The sequence below is a fragment of the Grampus griseus genome, assembly GCF_964374135.1.
Source record: "Grampus griseus genome assembly, chromosome: 11".
NCBI classification, from domain to species: domain Eukaryota; kingdom Metazoa; phylum Chordata; class Mammalia; order Artiodactyla; family Delphinidae; genus Grampus; species Grampus griseus.
The window spans coordinates 37,200,077-37,220,768 of record NC_139005.1 but is presented as its reverse complement, the minus strand read 5'-3'; the positions used below and the strand labels follow the sequence as shown (position 1 = coordinate 37,220,768).

The following is a 20,692-nucleotide window of genomic DNA, read 5'->3' as shown; positions in this document are numbered from 1 at the left end:
CGGACAGTGGGCCATTTTCCAGATGGGCTTGTTCCGTTCAGAAAGAACCAGTGACTTGGATGAAGGCAGACTCAAGATAGGAAGCTGGATGAGGTAGTTGATACGTAAGTAAAAAGGATAACAATTTTAAAAATATCACAAGACTGGAAAGATAAAAGGTAATGAAAATAAGTGCAGAGCCTTATACTTGGCTTAAAAAAAAAAAAGAAGTGCACAGGATGGAACCAGGAAGACTGGCCTAACAGCAGTTCCCCCAGAAGCTCAACAAGAATGAAAAGTGTGACTTGCTTCCATAAAAATGAAAACCAAAATAGTTTGCCTTAAAAGAAGCAGGATGACTCCTGGGCATATACCCAGAGAAAACCATAATTCAAAAAGACACATGCAGGACTTCCCTGGTGGCGCAGTGGTTGAGAGTCCGCCTGCCGATGCAGGGGACGCAGGTTCGTGCCCCGGTCCGGGAAGATCCCACATGCCACAGAGCGGCTGGGCCCGTGAGCCATGGCCGCTGAGCCTGCGCGTCCGGAGCCTGTGTTCCTCAATGGGAGAGGCCACAACAGTGAGAGGCCCACATACCGCAAAAAAAAAAAAAAAAAAGACACATGCGCCCCAGTGTTCACTGCAGCACTATTTACAGTAGCCAGGTCATGGAAGCAACCTAAATGCCCATCAACAGACGAATGGATAAAGAAGATATGATACATATATACAATGGAATATTACTCAGCCATAAAAAGGAACGAAATTGGGTCATTTGTAGAGACGTGGATGGACATAGAGGCTATCATACAGAGTGAAATAAGTCAGAAAGAGAAAAATAAATATCGTATATTAACGCATATATGTGGAATCTAGAAAAACGGTACAGATGAACCAGTTCGCAAGGCAGAAATAGAGACACAGATGTAGAGAACAAACATATGGACACCAAGTGGGGAAAGCAGGGGTAGGGGAGTGGGGTGAAATAAATTGGGAGATTGGGATTGACATATATACACTAATATGTATAAAATAGAAAACTAATAACTAATAGATAACTAACCTGCTGTATAAAAAAATTAAAGCAAAAAAAAAAAAGACATACAGATGGCCAAGAGGCACATGAAAAGATGCTCAACATTACTAATAAAAAGAATAAAAAAAAAAAAAGCAGGATGTCCAACTCAAATTAGTAATCTTACTGTGCTTTGCACGGTCTGGATCAAAACTAATGTGAGAGCATCCTGCTTTTCTAGGCTCACAGCCGTTAAAAAGGATGGATGAGAAACTGGACCACGACTGAGCTGTAAACAGCTGAACACTCCATCACAGGATGAAGAGCTGAAAGTACTGGAGAAGTTAAAGTCAAAGAGCACCATCTTAAAATGAGCACCGTCAGATGGACCTTTAGGTGGAGGAGGGGCTAGATTTCAAGTAGATTCAAGTAGGTCCAGAGGGTAAAATAAGGACCCAAGATAAACATAGCAGCAGAAGTTTCAGCTCAGCCTCAGTTCCAGTGCACAGCACTTTCCAGAAGCAGGATGGGTTGCATATGTGTCCCCTGACAGAAGACTTTGCAGACCTGGATGCCTAAGTGTGGGCACAGAGCATAGAGGTTTCCCATCCTGCCTGAAAAGCTGGGCAGGGTAGTCTCTGAAGGTCTCTCCCCAGTCCAGGAGTCTAGAATTCTGTTTCCTAACCAGCCTCTTTCTTCTCGGGACACAAAATCTACTGGAATGTCCCTGCACCACGTTTTTCAAAGTATCGCTGACACATGAGGGTTCTCAAAATCCCTGAACACGTTCTTCGCGAGACTGACTCTCCCGCCACTGCTTCCCCAGGGCCCGTGTTCAGTCATATGTTCTAGGTCCCCTTCTCTTCAAGGCTGAACATCAGTCTGAACTATTAATACCTTGACGACTCAGTTGCCTGTTGTTGAGGTTTGGTTCCCATTGAAACATGCCTTTTTCAGCGAGCAGCTTTTGCCCCAACCATATGGAAACTTTTGGTCAATGGTTAGCTGTGTGAAAGCTTACATGATACCCAGATGAAATGAAAAAAAATGAATCACTTCTGTTCCTCTTAGCACAGGAATACCAGCTTATGTTTCTCCTCCAGGAAACCAAACTATATGTACAAATATTTACGTGTGTAAATAGGGGCACAGTCATGCTCAAGATAGAAGAAATGTTCAAATAAGTCCTTAGTCTCACGAGTCATTCTCCCTGCTCTTTCTTTCAGATGTCAGCTCCTACTGGATCCCCTTAAACTATTCTAGGATCTGTGATAACCAATTCGATATTTTATTGCTTCTTTCCAAGAATCTAAATAGGGAGATATACTTTTCTAAATTTTAATTCCATTAATGCTAGATTCTGTTATAGGCTAAAGCAGTGATAGAATTTTACATACAGAAGTTGCCTTTTAGTGACCTGATAGAAAAAGGTTTTTGCTTTATATTAGTTTTCAGTCTTGGAAGGGAAGGTCTATATGTTGGGAGGGATGGAGAAAAGGGTCTCCAGGGATTGGCTGTCAGACTTACTATGGGTCGTTTGGCCGGGGGTGCGGTGTGATGTCTCTCAGACATGAGAGCAAGGGGCTTGTCGTCGCTGTGGAAGGATCTCATTCTGCTGCTGTTAAGTTTGGGGAAGAAGATAGGTGAGCTCCCTGCTAAAATCTTCCCTGATCAACACTTTTCTCCCACTTGGAAAAGAAAAAGAGGTGAAACGAGTTTATGAAGAAATCCTTTCTCTTTTGCCGAAGGCCACAGGCCAGCTGAGCATATCTACAGAGAAGTCCACCCAAAAGAATGGCTCAGAGCCGCTATGTGCAAGAACATGTGGTCCCAGGGCTACCAGCTGGGGGAACAGATGTTTCCGTAGAATGTTTCTTTTGCTACTGAGGACCCAGTTCTCCCTGGCTGAGGGCCTTTGGTTACCCATTAGGTAGATGTTAGTAATTATCCCTCCTACAATGTACATATTTCGAAAGGTCATACTCTTTACTCATTAGCCTGGGGCCCAGTGGTAATATGTCCTCTCCTCCCCAGGTCAGTCCCAGGAGAGTCAATTCAACAGAGGACAGGGTCACTTCAGAAGAGCCCATGGCTAATCCTCAAATTGCATCCATTCTATCCCCAGTTGGTAGCCCAGGATCTTCTGTGCCACAGAAATCCCCTGTGGCCCGTCACAGGCTCTTGTGGAAGTTGCCACTTAGGGTTCAGTATCAACATGAGTGAACTCTGAGTGAAACTCAAGGCTTGCTTCCTTAATATAAATATTATCTTATAAGATGAAGGAGAAATCATACCACAGATGTGTCCTGTCTCTTACTCTCCGGCAGAGCATAGCAAATCATGCTCTATTACAGATCTCAAAACTGCTGGATTGCTTAATAAATGCTTGCTCTCAGTTTTTCGTGTCCCTTAACCAGAATAGGTAATAAGGGACTTACCCTCTTATTCACCCTCTTACTCAGGGATCTGAGTCAATATATGTCCGAATGTACTTCTTTACAATCATATCTTAACCTAAATTCCCCTTTATTAACCGGTCAGTTGGACTTTCACCTGAAGTGTTAGATTTTCCATTCTTCCTCCCATAGATTTTCCATTCTTTCTCCCAGTGTTTGTTTTACTTCTGCCGAGCCCTGTCACTCTTTTATGGTTTCTGGCCAGTGTCTGGCAGTCCGTCTGCTCTGCCCTTGGCTGTCTGTACTCCCCCGTTTATTTCCGCATGGTTGAAACAGAGGAGAAACAAAATGCCACGAGACAAGAGAAAGCTAAGAAGCAGTGTTTCTGCCTGGGGCAAGGGAAGGTACCTGAGGAGGTGACATCTGAGCAGTGGTTCAGCAGGTGTGCGGAGTGGGGGAAGGGCTGGGAAGAGGCCCACGCAGAGAGAATTGCACAAGACGCCAAGCACCGCTCAGCAGTACTTGCTAGAAAAAGAATTGCCTTAATTACTCAAACATGGAATCAGTTGCAGTAATGCATTGTTCCTGGGACATATTTCCCTACATCAGGAAGTGAGCGGTCTTATCTAGGGGGCTGGAATTTAGTTCTTTAAATAAATAAGCTTTATTTGCAATTCTTAGGTCTGTTTTAACCAAACGATTCAGAAATAATCTATGCCATCTCCCACATCATTCTAACTGTGCTTTTTCTCGAGGAAGGTTTGATAATGAGCCAGATGTACTAAAACAAAAACATGAGTTTGTCGTTCAACAAAGTCTTGTCATTCCGCTTGGTTGTCAAACTTTTCCCATCCGTTAAGAGAGGGAAACTTATTATTATTTTAAGAGGAACCAGGTGCAAAAAAAAGTGAATTATCTCAGTGGTCTAATGTATAGATTCAAAGATAGCCATAAAGTAATTAGGTGAAAAGAACCTAGACACTGTTTGGCCTTCTGTTATAGGCGAGGGATGGGAGACATCAAGCAAGGTGCCCACAGTCACGTGATCCTGGACCTAAGGGTCACTGAAAGCCTTTCCCTCAACATCCCCACTCACCCCACTCCCACCCTCACGCCCCTCTCTCACACTTCCTCACGGGGGTGTCACAGCAAGTGCACCATAGACCACAAAAGCTTTCTTTCACAATGTTGTTTTAAAGTGGCCTCAACTGAAATGATCCCAGAAAGCTATTTCTGTTTACGCTTAGGATTACAAAGCATTTGAATTCTTGGAGTTACATTCTAATGAGCAGTTCTTTACTTGGTAGAACGTTTTTATTGAGGATGTTAAGGAGGGTGTGACTAATAGGTTCCAGTATCTGGATCCTGTCAATGAATAGCGTTAACCATATAACATCTAAATCAGCCTTGGCCTTTCTGTTGGTTTGGCCAAAAAGTTTATTCGGGTTTTTCCGTAACGTGGTACGCAAAACCTGAACGAACTTTTTGGCCAACCCAATGCAATGTGAGGTCAGGGTCTGTGTTCTTTACGGTTATCACAAGACTTATTTTCTTTGCTTTAGGATACTTCTGACTTCAGTAACACTGCTGTCTATATATTCAATCAACCTTCTGTTGATCTGTTCAAAGGAAACAGGTAAGCTGATAGCACGTCTAGTTTTGTGAAGCCAGGGTAACTGATTCTCATGGTGATACTGTGAACAAATGATACTCTCCCTGTTCAGCAACTTGATTATTAAAGAAAAACAGTACTTTGACCTGTCGTCACTGGAAGACCTGTAGAGGAATTTACCTAGAGGAGTGGATAGAGCAACATATAAGTTAACTTGTTATGAGCAATGAGCAAATAACATTGCCATTTAAAGAGAACCCTCAGTTATACCTGCTTTTCTAGTTTAAGATGACTTCATTTTAAAGGCCTCGGCTTTTTCCTTAGGTCCTTATAAAATCAGACCAAGGATCCCATGTTTTTATATGATAGCCTCCAAGGTTTCAAAAGTAAACAGAGCTTTCATTCCCTTTCGTGCATATTCCAAGGAGAAAACGGGATTCCCAATGCAATGTGGGAGTGAGTGTGCTGTGAAAAGACTTCAGGTTCTCTGGGCAGTGTAATACCTGAAGTGTTTATTTTCTGTTCCTGGGACACTGGATTATGTGTGTAATACTTTGACTTTTACTTTAGCTAAAACCACATTGGCCGACTATTACTGTAAGTAGATGACTCCATTTAACTGGAACATTTTCTAATAAACTGCAGATCTAACCATTGTCTAGTTTAAACACCAGTCTTATGAGAGAATAAACAAAAGTTTAATTGTAGTCTGACTCATATTGCTTCCTGTGAACCTTTTGAAAAACGCGAGCTGAACTGTTACAAAGAAGTATAAACCCATTTTCTTAAATGAATGGTTTAACATTGTAGTATTTATTGAGATGAGCCGGTTGACCACTTTAGAATTTTGCCATGGCCAAATTATTCTCTTGACAGAGTTATCTGCTTCCCTCTTTTGTGAGTTGCAAATCCCTGAACTAAATTTTATCAAAGGTCAGAATTCTGATGTCGTGGTTATTACATTTTCTAAGCTTGTTACTGTATTTAGGACCCATGAGGCATTGTTGGAATATTACTAAGATAATTCCTTGTTAGCCTAATCAGTTCAGGTAATTCATTCAAAAGGAACTTTTCTTCCCAAGCATCAGGATTTTTATTTTTAAATCAAATTTTTATTTTAATGATACACACCAGACCTGAGGATAAGATCAGAGTGGGAACTCCCCCCCAGTAAAGCAGGGAGACTTTTGAGACAGGAAAACAAATAAGTCTTATGGCCTCATCGTTTATTTGCAGTGCTTTTGTAGCCAACCTGAAAAAGAAAAAATCGTGGTCATGTCTGACATTCAAAAATGTCAAGGGGTTGTTTTGTAATGAGAATGCCTTAACCCTTGCAAAGCCAAGAAGGCTATTTGTGTGATTTTTGATAAAGACACAATAACTTGGGGAATCGTCAATAGAATGATGAAATCTTGGCTATTTCTAACATAGGGAACTCTGTCATTTCTTCTGTTCTCAACTGTGGTTTTTAAACAGGCTGCATGGTTTACGAAAAGCTGGGAGAACAGGTCTTTGGCACCACAGGGAAACTTGTCATCTTTGGGGCCACCTCCCTACAGAACACTGGAGGTAAAAACATCGTGTTTTTCTATACATTAATGTTGTGAACATTATTATTTCTTTCTAATCCCGGTGGTTGGGTGGCCACATGAATTTTAACATAATTCAAGCAGTATCATTCTCATTGCTAAAATGGCGCTTGGAAAGTCCAGCAGGCACAGTAGTCGCTTAACAACCAAGGACACTGGGACAGTGTCTACAGCTGTCTTTGTGTCTTATTGAAGGTTAGTCTAGGAACAGGCTGGTGACCTTTTATATAGCTTGCAACGTGAGCCTCAGTATCCTCTTTCTAAAAATGTTCTCATTTTCCTCTAGCAATGCTGAGCTACCTCTTCATAGTAAAAAATGAACTACCCTCTGCCATAAAGTTTCTAATGGGAAAGGAAGAGACATTTTCGTAAGTTATAGACCGTTGTTTGCGAGATAATTAAAATGCTTTTAATTGAAATGTGGGCTAACCAACGTTTTTGTTTTATGACGACTGCAGAAACAAAGATTTCCCTAGGCTGTTTTTTCTTGGTTTGTTGTTTCTGGGGGTATATAAATGAAGGAAGCAGGCAGAGCCATTTGAACCTGAGCATTTAAAAGGTAGATTCATCGGTCATGCTGTAAACGCTAGGTGCTGCAATTTCCCAAGAGCTTGAAATCTACATCCAGTTTCTATGAAATAGAACAGATGTGGAGTATTTTTGACACAGAAGTGGAACAAGCAAGATTGAGACCCGAGTCTCTTCCTTAAAGAAGGGACAGAGCATTTGGGGAGCAGAACTGACGTGAGCCAGCCTCATTAAAGATGCAGCTAACCTTGGAAAATGTTGCAGCTGCGTTTAGTGCATCCTGTGTTTTGACTACCTCTTGTTTAACAGTTCTTGTCAGTCTTAGTTTCTCTGTTTTCTTTCAAGGGAGAATCGTAGAAACCAGAGTTCCTAGTGTTCTTTCATCAGGATTCAAGGTCAAATACAAGGGATTAGGGAGAAAGCAATGGCTACCTGTGGTGACTTGTTTTGCGGTGATATTAGCCAAGCAAAACAGAAAGGAACTTTCTCTTTAAATAATTGAGAAGAGAAGTTGTAATCTGACAGAACGTAATGTGTGCATCAGCTTTGAAACGATGTAAATAATTCAGAGGAAAGGCATGCTTAGCCAGTGGGAGTGAGGGGGGAGGCAGTATCTCTTCTGCTGCTGCCTGGGGGAGAGAGATGATAGTAAGTGACTAGTGGTTGGGTCAAAGTGGTTGGATAAAACCTGAATAATGATAAAAGCTAATGGTAAACATTAGTAATAGTTAACAAAGTTTAAATACTGTGAAATTTTATGTGTGAGGAAAGAAAAGTCACTTTCTAAGAAAATGTGACCTAACTGCTTACATGCCTTTCAGAGCCTGGTACGTGGATGGCCGCCTTCTGGTGGTGGTAGTTACCTTTGGCATAATTCTCCCTCTGTGTCTCTTGAAGAACTTAGGTAAGAGCTTGCTTTTCTTATAGTCTCTGCAATACCCAGGTGAATCAGAAACCTAATAAAAACGAACAACTTTGCCCTCTGCTTTCACTTGTGGGGTAAAGATTAAATGAGTGATAAATTACAAGTATTAATCAGGCTTGACTTTAACATGGGATAAAAACACTGGTTGGTATGTGACTTCCTAAGCAATCCCTCTACTAAGCTGTGGAGGGAAGAAGGGAGGTCCTGGGACCAGCAACAGACAGTGCTCTGTCCAAAAGCACAAAGTCCAGGAAATGGAATTCTCCTCATACAAGGTCTTACATACTCTGATTATTTAGATGAGCAGAATTTCACATCTGATATCAAGACAGAAAGTTGCTTATATTTTTACCCCAAAGTATTATGAATCACTCTTAAAATTATCAGAGTCTAACCGGTCTCAATTATTTGCTTCATTGAAGGGAGAGAGAGAAGCAAAAAGTCAAAAGTGGTAGATAATCACTAAGTCATATCCATTTGGTTTTGACATTTTTGTGTGTGTGTATTTGGAGACCAGGGTCCCTGATGTTATGGACATTTCGTGTGTGGAATAATGCAGCCAGACTGCCGTCCAGTCCAAAGCCTCTGAAATGCATTTCCTTTAATTCTGGGCTCATTCAAGGCAGACATTTAACGTTCTTCCCAAAGTGATTGCTAACCATAATTGTTTGTTTTGTATGAAAAATACCAAGCCTCTGTAGCTGTTCTGTGAGACCTATAAGTAGATTTTTTTTTAAGCTACTTAATTATCTGGTTTCTGAGTCTGTGTTTAAGCTTTTCTGTGTATATACATGTAGCTCTTTTCAGTGCTAGTGGAGAAGGGCTCTTCTCCCCCAGGGGTGAGAATAGTGCAGCCCCCAGAGACCACTGAACTCTGCCTTTCTGGAGGTTATGGTGCTTGGAGATCTCCCAGGCATTCCAAGGGGAGCAAGGTGGAGATCCTCAGGTGTTCAGTTTCTCCCTAGAAAGCACTTCCTCTCCTCTGCGTATATTCAGTGTTTATACAGTATGTGCATAATCAAGAATTATTGAATGGATCAAGGAGTAAAGGGGATTTGGCCATAGGAATCCATCCGAGTACAGCAACAGAGACCTATGGCCAAATTTGGGAAGGTCTTTTCCCCTGGATCCTGGGAATCTGTGTTCTCTATCTAGTGTGTCAGGAAGAACTGGAATCAAAACACAATGCTATAATGTTTTAATTTCAAGTCACCATTTTTGCCAAGTAAGGTAGCACTATCAAATAATCTTGTATTAATACTAGCATGTATGAATACTATTGGAACCCCAGACTATGCTTGAAAGAATGCATTGAAAGAGGTGATGGATGAAATCATAATAATTCTTTAAACTTTTTTTTTTAGGCTATCTTGGCTATACTAGTGGATTTTCCTTGAGCTGTATGGTTTTTTTCCTAATTGTGGTAAGTGCTGATTGAAATGGTTGGCTTGGTTTTGCTGTAGTATGATGCTATGTAATAATTATGCATTATTTGGCTTTATGTGATAACGTCTGATTGTTTCTCCTTTATTTTTTAATACTAGGTTATATACAAGAAATTTCAAATTCCCTGCATTGTTTCAGAGCTAAATTCAACAATAAGTGCTAATTCAACAAATGCTGGCATGTGTACGCCAAAATATGTTACCTTCAATTCAAAGGTAAGTTTCTTATCCTTTAAATATAAAAACGAGTGTTTCTGCTAAGGGCATTTGTATTTCTCAGACTTCTTTTGATTAAACTGTCTTTGATGTGTTTGTTCTCAAAAGAACACTGTATCACTGCTTCCAACTGCCACAATCCATTTAGGGACCTTGGAGAAATATACAAATTGTATATTTCATCCTCCCTTTTACCCAGTTTATGTGTAGGACAGCCTTAAGTATTCCCTGTGAAAACCTCTTTCTGGATAATTGTCTCAGCTCTGTTATTCCTTGTGGATCTTTAAAAACAGATTAATAACTAACATCCTTAGCCCACTGCTTCTTATCTTGTGGTGACAGAAAGGAACACCTCAGACTTCCCCAGCAAGTACAGTTGAAATACAGACGCCACCACAAATTGGCACTTAAGGAACGTTCATACGACATATTGGGAAATGATGGACTATGGAACCAGTCAGGCTTGGATTTGAATCCTCAGGCAAATTATCAACCCCATTTGTAAAATAACTATTCTATTCTGTATCTTACAGGGTTTTGTTAGAATGTGCCTGGTACAGTGCTTAGGCAAAATTAGAGCATGAGAAATGTTACTTTTCCCTCCTTCTCTGCCAACTTCTTTTTGCATAAGAAGTTACTATATTGAATTTGGGAGTTTTAAAAAACCTTATCTAAGAAAACGAATTTAGCTCGTTCTCTCTCTCTCGCTGTCTTTTAACTCTCAAGGATACAGCCAAAGCAGTGAAGTGATTTTCTTTTTAGAAAGTAACTTTCTTTTTAGATGCCATATTTAAGTCTGATTGATGCGCCCGGTATAGTGCAAAGAGCAGTAAAACGGAGGTGGAAGTTCTGGGCGTGTTGCCTAGCCTGCCTTGGAGGGAGTCAGGAGAACAGCACTGGTCTGCCTCAGGGTTGCTGTGGGGATTCAGTGAAATAATGTAGGAAAGTGCTATGTAACCGGCTAGCGCCACATAAGTACGGGGTGACGCAGTGCCTGGAGGTTGTAAAATACACTGTGGGTGAGCCCAGCTCTAGAACCCCTGTCTGCCAAGTGCCTAACGTCTCAAGCTAGATAAGCTCTCTTAGAGAAGCTGCTCCTATTTCGATACCAAAGCTCTCCTAATAACCAAATAATCCAGGGATTCTGAAGGGCTGTCACATGAAAAGACGGCTCAGAAATACTGGAGCTGTACAGTTTTTATGGTAAAAATGCCTTTCCGTAACATTTATATTTTTTCTTTCAAATAGACCGTGTACGCTTTACCAACAATTGCGTTCGCATTTGTCTGCCACCCGTCTGTCCTGCCAATTTACAGCGAGCTTAAAGAGTAAGAGATGTGTTTAATTTTTTTGCAAACTGAATCATTTTAGGGCCCCTCATTAATAGGCAAGTACTGTATTTAAAGTAAATGGACTCATATGATGAAGCCCCGCTGACTCATCACCCAGCTTCAACATTTACTTTCTGCCATTCTCAAGCAAGAAAAATCACAAACCTACAGTATATTTTGGCCATAAATGTATAAAGCGGCTTACTCTGTGGGCTTTTTCTTGTTGATTTGGTTTTTCAAATTCTGTATTACTCAAGAGAGTTCAAGTATTTGTGTTGCTTTATGTTACTTATGATTATTTTGCAAGTGGATAATAATAATCTTCATACCCATCTGTGAGCCACTAAATACACTGCATCTGATTTGCCTTTTGGTTGACTTGGAAAAGGCTGGTAAATCAGGCAGGAAGAAATTAATGTTAAGACCACAAACTGGACAAAAGAATATTGTTGTTCATTTCAAACGACTACAGTGATTATATGGATTTGTTTTTGATTACTGTTAGAGAAAACGAAAGCCCTGCTTAGAAATTCCCTCATGGGTTCTCTTTTTAGCCTATTGTTATCAGACTTTCCACATAAAAATAGTCATCATGGCATAGTGTCTTTTTTTGAGGTAACTGGTTTACAACTTATATAGGTTTCATGTGTACAACCTAATATTTCTCCTTCTGTATACATTACATCCGGCTCACCACCAAAAATTTAGTTTCCATCCATCACCATAGAGTTGATCCCCTTTATGCATTTTGTCCTCCCCCAGCCCCTTCCCCTCTGGTAACCACTACTCTGTTCTCTGTAGCTACCTCCTTGGTTAGTTTTATTCCTAGGTATTTTATTCTTTTTGTTGCAACTGTAAATGGATTGTTTTCTTAATTTCTCTTTCTGCTAGCTCATCTTTAGCATACAGAAACATGGCAAATTTTTGTATGTTGACTTTGTACCCTGCAACTTTACTGTACTTGTTTATTATTTCTAATAGTTTTTTGGTGGAGTCTCCAGGGTTTTCAATATATAAAATCGTGTCACCTGCAAATAGGGACAGCTTTCCAATTTGGATGCCTTTTATTTCGTTTTCTTCCCTAATTGCTCTGGCTAGGACTTTCGATACTAGGTTGAATAAGAGTGGTGAGAGTGGGCACACTTGTCCTCTTCCTCATTTTAGAGAGATAACTTCCAGTTTTTCATCATTGAGAATGATGTTAGCTGTGGGTTTGTCATATATGGCCTTTATTATGTTGAGGTAGGTTCCTTCTGTACCCACTTCATTGAGTTTTTATCGTAAGTGGGTATTTTGTTAATGTGGCATATATATCACATTGATTGATTTGAGAATGTTGAACTATCCTTGCATCCCTGGAATAAATTCCACTTGATCACAGTGTATGATCCTTTTGATGTATTGTTGTATTCAGTCTGCTAGTATTTTGTTGAGGATTTTTTGCATCTATGTTCATCAGAGATATTGGCCAGCAATTTTTTTGTGTGTTTTGGTATAAGAAATCAACGAAACTATTTCTCAGACATTGTGTGTTTTGGTATCATGGTGATGTTGACCTCATAAAATGTTAGGAGGCATTCCCTCCTCTTCAAAATTTTGGAAGAGTTTGAGAAGGATAGGTATTAAATCTTCTTTAAATGTTTGGTAGACTTCACCAGGGAAGCCCTCTGGTCCTGGAGACTTGTTTTTTGGGAGGTTTTTGATTACTGTTTCAATCTCTGTACTAGTGCTCAGTCTATTCAGATTTTCTATTTCTTTATGACTCAATCTTGGAAGGTTATATGATTCTAAGCATTGGTCCATTTCTTCTAGGTTGCCCAGTTTGTTGGCATATAGCTTTCATAATATTCTCTTGTAATCCTTTGTATTTCTGTGGTATCCATTGTTATTTATCCTCTTTTGTTTCTGATTTTATTTATCAGGGCCTTCTGTCTTTTTTTCTTAGTGAGTCTAGCTAAAGGCTTGTCATTTTTCTTTATCTTTTCAAAGAATCGGCTCTTAGTTTCATCGATCTTTTCTATTGTCTTTTTAGTTTCTATTTCATTTATTTCCACTCTGATCTTTGTTTCCTTCCTTTGGACTTTGTTTGTTCTTCTTTTTCTAGTTCCTCTAGGTGTCAGGTTAGATTGTTTATTTGAGATTTTTCTTGTTTCTTGAAGTAGGCATCATGGTATAGTCTTAAACTCAGAAAGATACACACTATAGCTATCTGTTTCCATTTTGAAACAAAAATAAAGATGATGTTATTTAGCATTGAATTCACTCATTAGTCTTCCTCTTTCATATTTAATTGATATATGAGTAAACTTTGAAGTATCGGTATTTACATCTACCTGTCTATGTGTTCATCAGGCTTACTTTATGACCTTATATTTAGGGTGTTTAAATACGTCTTTGGCATCTTTTAAATTTAATAGTTCAGCTTTTAGTTTGTAATTTCCTCACATGGGTACTTCTCAATTTTTCTCGTTTTCCATACTCCCTTTTATGACACACTCAAATGTTGTGACTGTTGGTGGTCGACTGTTGGGTACAAGTCTTGTGGATTAATTGTTTGGGCAGTTAAAGAAACTTAGAGGTTCATGCAAACTCCCAGAGTAAACTTGACCTAAGAGAGAAAGAGAGAGCCCTTCATTATCCCAGCTGTGAGCTCTTAGGCACTCATTGCTCTGGAGACAAACAGGCTTCCCTGGGGCTATTCAGTGGGAAAACCGGAACTTAAATAGCAGCTTTAGCAACTGAACACCGAGGTCAAGTTGTAGCTCTGCCCCGAGGTGAGAGAACAGCTTTGGAATTTATTCTGCCTTTTTCCTGTGCATGCTGTGTGTAGAGATAGTATCAAACAAATGTTAAAAAATACTCTTTGCTCTACAGATGAGAACTCGATATTCTTTCAAAAGAATGGGGAAGAACATTCAAGGGATTGTTCATTACCTGGCTGTCTCTCTCCCAATACCCATTTGGTGTAAAAGAAGTTATTATAAACTGGCATATTTGCTGGGGGTAATTTCAGGTGGTCAGGTCAGCCCCAGCCTGATAGAAAGTTAAGTTCTATTCTTCAGTGTTAACACTGGTGCTTACATTCAGTAATGTGGTTTTTAATTTTTCAAATTCCTTTATCTTTGTTTTTAGTCGATCACAGAAAAAGATGCAGATGGTTTCAAATATCTCCTTTTTCGCCATGTTTGTTATGTATTTCTTGACTGCCATTTTTGGCTACTTGACATTCTATGGTAAGTACCTTCTGTCAGTACATAAATATAGGTATTAGTAAGTAAATTAGTAAAAATCGATATCAAAATAACTTTTAATATGATAGCCCAAAAAGCAACAAATCTGTCCATTGACTTGGTGACCTTTTCTTCTACTTAAAGCAAATGGCAGTGGTTCCTTTCCATATTCATGCAGACTGCACAATAGAATAATTACTGAAACAATATACTGTAATTTTTTTCTCCTAATACTGTCCTTAAAAGAAATTGCATTTTATAAGCACGCCACCTTTACTGAGGAAAGTTTAAAACTATAATCAGAGAAGGCTTTCCTAATTGCTGTTGAGAACTGGGTCAGATTCCATTAATAGAAAAGAGAGACAGATTTTGAAAGTGAGAAAGAGTAGAGTGCTACACTCATGACACTCTGCATTAATTAAAAATAAAGCACCTGGGGCTTCCCTGGTGGCGCAGTGGTTGAGAGTCCGCCTGCCGATGCAGGGGACGTGGGCTCGTGCCCCGTTCTGGGAAGATCTCACGTGCCTTGGAGCGGCTGGGCCCGTGAGCCATGGCCGCTGAGCCTGCGCGTCCGGAGCCTGTGCTCCGCGACGGGAGAGGCCACAACGGTGAGAGGCCCGCGTACCGCAAAAATAAATAAATAAATAAAAATAAAGCACCTGATCCTTCAGCTGCAGGTGGAGCCTTGCAACGATTTGAAGCACTGACATAGAAAGTTAAAAGAAATGAAACCTGAAAAAGAACAAGGTTTCATTTGTAACTTTTATTGACCCTGTATGAATAGTTTACCTTCTTTTACTACTTCTTCATCCTCTTCTATTCCAATCATCCTGCAGCTTTATTTAACATCTTTCATTATCATTATAATTTGGGACCTAATATAAATTTAAATACATAAATTTCACATTCTCTACTAAATAATATTTCTTGGGGGCATTTTTTCATACACCAAATGTCTCAAAACTTAAACACGTTTAGAGATGATCAATTCATCCTAGAGAGGAAGGGAAGCACCAAGTCCTAACCACTGGACCGCCAGGGAATTCCCTTATTAACATTCTCACAAGCGATAGAGAATAGCATTGTCTAGTGAGTCCATAAATACCACATTTAATTTCTGCATAAGGATGGTGTTCTTAAGTTTCCTGCAGAGTTGTAGGGATTAGGGTGGGTAAAGGGAGGGAGAGAGAGAGAGAGAGTGCCTAATGTTAGTTGAATGGTCTCACTGCAACCTTGTTTAAGCTATGATTTTTCTTGGCAAATCCATTTTTTTCCCACATAGAATAGAATACCAAACCCTTTCATACTCTTAGGTCAAAGAAAAAACTCAGCTATTTTTAGACGGTTATGAATTTTGAATCAAGGAAGTTAGAACTAAGGAGATTTTTATTATATCCTAGGGCCCTTTTTCTAAAATTGAGACCCATCTCTGGCCCTGACTAGAATTGGAATTCCACACCCTGAACCTTGAGAAGGGAGGGAAACTATCTTTCGTCAAAGGAGTGAGCATTTTCCAGTTGGAGATAAGATGGCAGAGTAGAAGGACCTTGAGCTCACCTCTTCTCACGAGCATCCCCAAATCACAACTAACTGCTCAAAAGTCATTGATAAAAAAGACACGAGTGAGCATTCTTGCTCTCAGTGGCTGCCATTCTAGCTTTGGTTCTCTTTGAAATGACACTTCCTGAAGTTCAGAGTTGAGAAAAAGTTCAAAGTGGTGTATAAGCTAAGTACTTTTTTTATGAGGAAAACATACCTGGAAGAGAAGAATGATGAACTTCACCATGGTGAAGTTCCATGGGTACCTCTGCCGCTTGGACATTGAGTTATAAGAGGAGAGTTTGAAAGTGGCCCCGTGGGGCCTGCAGTCCACTTAGCGAGAGCGAGGCTATTCTGTGTTGTTTGATGAGTGACACCAAGTCGGGGAGAATCTAGATGAAGAAGGGCTTTGTGCTTCAACCGTATGGTATTTCTACCCCCAGCTTACTCTTAGGTTTAGTGTAGTGTAAGTTAAGCTCCCCACTTGGTGTAACTTCTTCTAGTGATTACTGTACATTCCTTTTTGCTACAGGTACGTGTGGACAGGTGGTGCCCATCTCACACAGGGGATTTTTCTTTTCAACTTTATAAATTGTGAATAGACACTTCGATACCCAGAACATTGCTTTCCTTGCCCTTTAGTTTACAAATTCTTTGTGGCTCAGAAAACCCGTCATTCCGTGATGTGCCTTTGTCTTGTTTTAACACCCTCTTACGTTTCCCTCGTTTTAGAAAACGTGCATTCGGACCTCCTCCACAAGTATCAGAGTAAAGATGACATCCTCATCCTGACCGTGCGGCTGGCTGTCATTGTCGCTGTCATCCTCACAGTGCCGGTGTTATTTTTCACAGTGAGTAAAAGGCCTCAGTGCAACTTAAGAAAAGCTGAGGTCTCCTTGCAGAGCAAGCCTGCTGCAGGGAACTCTCCTGCATCATTGAAACTGCATCAAGAAAGGATCCCATAGCTCTTTGCAAAAAAAGTGGGATCAGTGAGTTAGGGTAACCTTCTGATGGAATGAATCTTCGTTCTAATTTATCTGTCCCTCTTCTTTACAGAGAAATGTAGATAGACTGTTTGAATCCCAGTCATCCATGACAGGGGAATATAGAAGAACCGTAAAAGAACGCTCAGTCATAGATAAAACAGAAACTATCCCCGTTTTATTCGTAAAGAAAAAGACTTCCCATCTTAAGTCAAGCCCCCCTGCTTCCCAAACTGTTAAAGCTATCTATAAACTCACTAGGTGTGACAAAACATGTCCCAAATGCCTGTGCACCAATCTTTCAGTCACTGCCGAGAAATGTGAAAGGCAGCGTGCTGTGGGCATTACGGAATTTTTTGTTTTCTTTTCCTGCAGGTTCGTTCTTCTTTATTTGAACTGGCTAAGAAAACAAAGTTTAATTTATGTCGTCATGTCTTCGTGACCTTCATACTGCTGGTTATTATCAACTTGTTGGTGATCTTCATACCCTCCATGAAGGACATTTTTGGAGTCGTAGGTACGACTTTCTGACTTTCTGCTTATTCTATTTACAATAGCTGTTTAGAAACCTGAAGGTTCACGATAACAACCTCAAACTTTGTTTTTCCTTATTTTTCAGGAGTTACGTCTGCTAATATGCTTATTTTCATCCTTCCTTCGTCTCTTTATTTAAAAATCACAAGTCAAGATGGAGATAAAGGAGCTCAACGAATTTGGGTATGTCTCATGCCAGCCACTCTCATTTTTCTGATTAGTTTTTCACTGAAATATATCAAATACATAGTCCATCTCCACCAACTAATACTACTTTTAGGGATCTCAAAAGTAGGCAGCAGTCCTAGTGTTTGCCCATTTGGGAAATTTAAAATATCAGAATTTTCTCCATTCCCTCAAAATATTTTCAGGTTTTGCTCTTTTGTGCCTTATTTTGCTCTGCGAGGGCAGGGCCAACTGAAAGATTAGACGTTTATCATCCTGTGTCTCTGTAGGGTAATGCCTTGTCTTTAGCAAGACCTGAAGTGGAAAGGGGCTCAAAGATTTTATGCAGTCTGCTGTTTCGGTACAATTCCTAGTCCTGTAACTCCATGGTACAGCCCAGGGAACCTGCAATGCCTTAATTTAAATGGCTGAGTTAGTGTAAAGAGTCTTTTATATGATTTGACAGAAATGCTTTGGAGCAGCAGACCTGGATTCAGAAACTACCTTTCTATATTGGGATTCTTGTTTCCAGGTCTGGTGAAGTTCAAGGGCATCTTGAAGGTGGTGCACTTGGAGACAGTGAGGGAAGCAGGGGTGAAGTGGCTGCTACATGAGTACCTTCTGGAGCACCATTATGTTTGGCTTCGGAGAAGGCTTCTCAGCCGCCCTCCCAGATAGTGTAAGCACTCCAATCCACATGTTACCTGAGTCAACAGACCCGGATGAGAGACATAGGCATGGGGGATCATCGCTGTGCATGGAGGAGAAGCAGCGTTGATGCTGGTAGAGCATCTGCTTCCCCAACAGGATCATCCCTAAAGCCATAAATCCTCAGTCCTTCTAGAGCTGACCAGTGGGGACTTCATGAGGACAGAGAGGAAGAGCAGTCACTCTGGCACAGCAGTAACGTAAACTAAGATTAAGTTTGACAATGATGGAGACCTACTGCCCGTGAATTCTCTGGGCCTCTCCAACCCTGCTCCCGTTTCAAAACTGCTAGGAGGATCTACCAACTAGCATTAGACAAGGGATCCAGTCCATGTGGGGACCCAGTGGGAGTTACACCAGACCGGTGATGGTGAGCCTGTGTGCAACCCTCCCAATGCCACCCTTCACCTTCTCCCCTTCCCTTACCTCTGTCTCCCCATCCAGACTCTAGTCCAGCCCCCCTGGCTCTCATGTTGCTTCATCCTTCTCCCTGAATTTCAGCTCTCATTGGAAACTCTCAAGGCCAAGCAGTTTATAATCTCGAGTTCTCCAGATTCTAGAGTTAGGAACCTGCCCCCTGTGGCCTTCATCAACCCTTGAAATAACTTTGTTTTGGACACCCATTTCCTATGTTCACTCTAGCAAATCTACTTTTCTTTTTGATATCCTTTTAACACTTTTTCAAACAGAAATGTTTGCCTGCCAGCGATAACCTAGGTTGGTTGGTAAAGAGTAATGAAATGACCTGTATGTTTTCTAAGCCCATTCTTTTTTTCGGTTGTCGTCTTAGTCTGAAAGAAGCTGTGAGGATACCGTCAGCTGTAGAACAGATTCACTCTGAGGTGACTGTGAAGTCAAAGGACAGAATGCAGAGGATGGTTCTGATAGCTGGTTTTTCTTAGTTTCCCATCCCTGGAGAATCAGATGCACACAGTTTTAGAAAGATTCTCACAGTTCGGCAATAGTTGTAACAAACTTTGTAACAAACTCCAAATACAGAGGGACTCAAAAAGAGCGGGAAAAGCATATCTGTTTTTTCCCTGGTATGTGTGGGAAATGTTTGCTTCCCTGAAAATAACCGTTGCCTTTCTGTCACTCCAGGCTGCCCTTTTCTTGGGTCTGGGGGTGGTGTTTTCCCTGGTCAGCATTCCCTTGGTTATCTACGACTGGGCCTGCTCATCAGGTGGTGATGAGGGCCACTGAGACCAGATGGAGAAGGAAACGGTCAAGTTACCACTCATCAGCAAGCCCTCATCGCATCCTTTGCAAGTTTACAGAAGCAAACAGAAATTTACAAGATACACAATGGAATAACACTTTGGTAACAAAACAGAGACCTGTTTCTATCATGGTTCATGTCCCTCCAAGATTGGGGATCAATTTTAAGGATTATGGATTTCTTTTGTTCCAAATTGCACGCAATCACATTTTCCAGTACTTTTCCCAATCAGTTATTTTTCACTCTCCTAACTCTGTTTTCTGTGATGTCATCGTCTCTTAGAACTTGGAAGACATGATCATCCGTCATGTTTATTTATTACACATCCAGATTCTGACATAATTTTCCTACTGATGTTCAGCTTATAATATCTGTACCTTTTTAGAAAAGAAAAGAATCTTGAATTGTATATATTTATTTTGCTTTACAGAAAAAAAATGGTTTCGTAAATAATTTGCCTATTTTGGTTAACATAGCACATAGGGATAATCATATGAGAGTCACAGGGCGTGCACCCTTGCTGGACCAGAGGATGCCCAATATTTGAGGCAGCTCTGATCACCTGGCAGCCGAGCTTCTGCAGCCCATGGCCTCGCTGGCACTGCAGCCCACTCTGTGCAGAGATATTCTCTGGCGACTGTTCTCAGCTGGGAAGGGGATGGGAGTGATTCTTACCTTGGTAAACATACTAATCTACACATCTGGGTAATCTAGCAAATGAAGTTTTGTTTCCCCCTTGACAGTTTCTGTCAGAGTTACTCTAAGCTGCGTCAACTTCTATTGGGGAAGACCCATGATACCTTTGTAACAAATTGAGAAGCTAGAGTCCTACAAAAAGATTGTCCAAAATGCCTAAGGAAATATTCCTCGGGTGCAGGTAGCCTTCAGCCCTGCATCGGTATTGTTGAAGGGGGAAAAGCATTTTCTTAAATTACAAACCCAGCAGCTTTTACTCATGTCCACCAGCTTTTTGCACAGAGAATCATGTGTATCTAACCAAGGATGATCTAGGATAAGTAATTCCTGTTTTATATTGGGTACCTTAGGGGGGTCTTTAAAAGACTTGTTTTATATCTATAAATTTAGGTTATTACAAATATAAGATTTTTGTACCTTAAATAAGCCTCATTCCTATTTCTTCTCCATTAACCATCCATCCAGTCTTGAAAAAAGAAAATGAGCCCTCAGAGATGGTCTTTGAGAAGAACACGTGATGAAATCACTGTGTACCTTTCTTCCCCCAGATGGGGCCTTTGGAGTCTATGCTCTCTCTCTTCT

At 40.6% G+C, this 20,692-nt stretch overlaps 1 protein-coding gene across 1 annotated transcript in view; it reads left to right on the top strand.

Moving 5' to 3' along the window:
* SLC38A1 (solute carrier family 38 member 1) overlaps positions 1-19,398 on the top strand; it is a gene marked incomplete at both ends in the record, with an annotated part of 45,252 nt that extends 25,854 nt beyond the window's left edge. The window contains 12 exons of the mRNA XM_082665777.1: positions 4,953-5,026; positions 6,479-6,571; positions 6,878-6,959; positions 7,941-8,023; positions 9,409-9,467; positions 9,589-9,705; positions 10,954-11,033; positions 14,169-14,269; positions 16,538-16,656; positions 17,164-17,305; positions 17,408-17,505; positions 19,297-19,398. Of these exons, the coding sequence (XP_082521903.1) occupies positions 4,953-5,026; positions 6,479-6,571; positions 6,878-6,959; positions 7,941-8,023; positions 9,409-9,467; positions 9,589-9,705; positions 10,954-11,033; positions 14,169-14,269; positions 16,538-16,656; positions 17,164-17,305; positions 17,408-17,505; positions 19,297-19,398 (1,150 nt within the window). The remainder of the gene's footprint in view (positions 1-4,952; positions 5,027-6,478; positions 6,572-6,877; positions 6,960-7,940; positions 8,024-9,408; positions 9,468-9,588; positions 9,706-10,953; positions 11,034-14,168; positions 14,270-16,537; positions 16,657-17,163; positions 17,306-17,407; positions 17,506-19,296) is intronic.
* Positions 19,399-20,692: the final 1,294 nt, after the last annotated feature.